We start from the raw sequence: 2,527 nt of genomic DNA on the forward strand, positions 1-2,527 counted from the left end.
GAGCTTTATGGTTCACAGCTTCCTTAAGTGTCGGTTTGCTTATGATGACATGAAGATACGTTCACAGTCCTGATGGGGCTGTGGTGAGGACTGCATGAGCTTGTGCATGTGGACTGCACACAGCTGCACTGGTGCTTGGCATGTTGCAACAACAGCCAGTCTTTGAAAATAAGTTCCTTTCTTATTTTCAAGGGAAGGAAGTGGAAGGAGTGAAAGGAGATGTTATAGGCAAGAGAGATGACAGCAGCAAAGGCTGGCCGGAGAAGCAGAGGTACCCTGGAAAATGTTTCCTTGCCTCAAGAGCCCCACACAGCCCTGAAGGCAGCATCCATAGCAGCCCAGCTGGCACAGGCTAGGTCCCAAAACCTGACCTAAGACAAAGGCCTTCCTACCCAGTGATTGTTGAGCAGGTGATTCTGCAAAACAAAGTGAGGGAGTGTGGAGAGTGAAGCCAGTGCAGGGGAGAGCCATAGAGGGTGCACTAATGAGCAGGTTGCTGTGGTGGCAACTGGGACCCAGTCCCACTGGGACCTTTGGAGGAATCTTATAGATGGTGGCTCAGAGTCATTCCAACATCTACTGTCTCCTTTCCCCACTGGGTGAGATGTGCCCTGGGACTGTTAAAATCTCAAATCTTCTGAGCTGCCTTGTGCCAGGGTTAAGTAGGTTCCAAAGGCTGCAGGAAGCCTCAGCAGAGAGGCTGAGGCCAGGCTCCAGGGGCAGAGCTGTCAGCAGACAGGCAAGTGCCCATCCCATTCCAGGGGGACTCAGGGTTGGGTGGTGAGGAGCAGGGCCTCAACATCTGCTACACCAGGTCAGCAGCTGGTCAGACATCAGGCTGCAAAGTCACACCTCACTTAAATAATATTCTTAAAGATGCATGAGTGAAATACATTTCAGCAAGATTTATAAAATGTAATTAAACTAAAAAAATTAAGTGCCAGAATTAAAAATATCCACTTATGTAGAAATTCACACATGTAATTCACCTTGCCTCTGATGCACATGCAGACACCACACACAGGTAGATCCACATACCATAAGTGGATACATGTGAATGAATCAAGAGACACTGCCAATCGAAGGGGTGGGTACTTAGTAGGTGAAGGGAGTGGGCCGCTATAGTTTGTGGTCTCTAAGAAGCAATGTAATCCTTACAGGGTAGTAAGAGTGATTTACACCAGGAAAATTATTCAAATGATTGTTAAACAGATGCGCAAGTAAGAAAGGAAATGGGGCTCGCCGTTCACATGAGTAACTTGTTTGTGGAGCCTGTTCTGTGTGACGGGCTCTGTGCTGAACAAGTGGGTACTATGCTGCGCAAGAAAATCAGGCCCTGTCCCCACAGAGCCAAGAGCTGTGCAGGGGGGGCACACAGAAAACATGTAATTATCACACTTGAAGCAAGACAATGAAGAAGGTTTCAAAAGTGAGGTGAGGACATACATGTACTAAGAATTTTTTTTACAAAAATGAAGGCAAGACATGTTGACTAAGCACTAGATGAAGCACCATTCAGTGCTAAAGTAAAAAGGAAAAAATTACTACACAAGTGCAAAAGGTACATGCTATGGAAAATGTAAGTCACACATGAATGTGCCAAAGAACAAATTTACAGAAAATAAATGGCAAAATCTTGTTGCAGTGTCATAGCATGTCTTTCAGAACTTGGCAGAACAAGTAGATTTCCAAAAAAACTAAGAAGTACAAATAATTGTGTGCGCCATGGGAAGAAATGAAATATTCCACAGTAGCCATAAAACATTGGTATAATATTGTGTTTGAAGGAAACCTTAACAAATTGCCCAAAATTGGAGACTTTATGGCCCACGCTCTTCTCTAGGTCAATAGAAAGACGTCAACTTTGGTTTTTAGCAAGGAAGATGGAAAAGGGGATGTTTGGGTTTTTTGTTTTAATTGAAGCAAATGGGCAGATGAGAGATAATGTGACAATAGAATCTCCTGGAATCAAAGGTTCTACTTTCAGAAAGAGACTTTTTCCTCTGGATAACATGGTTTTCTCATCTTGAAAATAAAAACGTTAATAATTCACATTTCTGCAGGTGTTCCTGAAGAGCGAATGAGGTAACTGACGTGGACATGGTTTGTCAAATGTAAGGAGATACAAAAATGCAAGTCACTGGATTTAGAAATAGGATTGTGATGAATGTTTCTCCCTGACACACATCTCCAGCCCAGCCCAGTGGAGCCCTGAGTAGGTCACACTATAAAGGGTTTTGATTGTTTATCTTTTGTATTTCTTCCCACAGGACAGTGGCAGGTGTTTGGGCCAGACAAGGCTGTCCAGGCTTTGGTTGGGGAGGACGCTGCGTTCTCCTGTTTCCTGTCTCCTAAGACCAATGCAGAGGCCATGGAAGTGCGGTTCTTCAGGGGCCAGCTCTTTAGCGTGGTCCACCTCTACAGGGACGGGAAGGACCAGCCATTTATGCAGATGCCACAGTATCAAGGCAGGACAAAATTGGTGAAGGATTCTATTGCAGAGGGGCGCCTCTCTCTGAGGCTGGAA

The 2,527-nt window shown here is 45.0% G+C and overlaps 1 protein-coding gene across 1 annotated transcript in view; it reads left to right on the forward strand.

Moving 5' to 3' along the window:
• BTNL8 (butyrophilin-like 8) overlaps window positions 1-2,527 on the forward strand; it is a 46,560-nt gene that overhangs the window by 6,751 nt on the left and 37,282 nt on the right. Inside the window, 1 exon segment of the mRNA XM_011951727.1 lies at window positions 2,271-2,527. Within this exon segment, the coding sequence (XP_011807117.1) occupies window positions 2,271-2,527 (257 nt within the window).

The sequence above is a fragment of the Colobus angolensis genome, unplaced genomic scaffold (assembly GCF_000951035.1).
Source record: "Colobus angolensis palliatus isolate OR3802 unplaced genomic scaffold, Cang.pa_1.0 Scaffold325, whole genome shotgun sequence".
Taxonomy (NCBI): Eukaryota; Metazoa; Chordata; class Mammalia; order Primates; family Cercopithecidae; genus Colobus; species Colobus angolensis.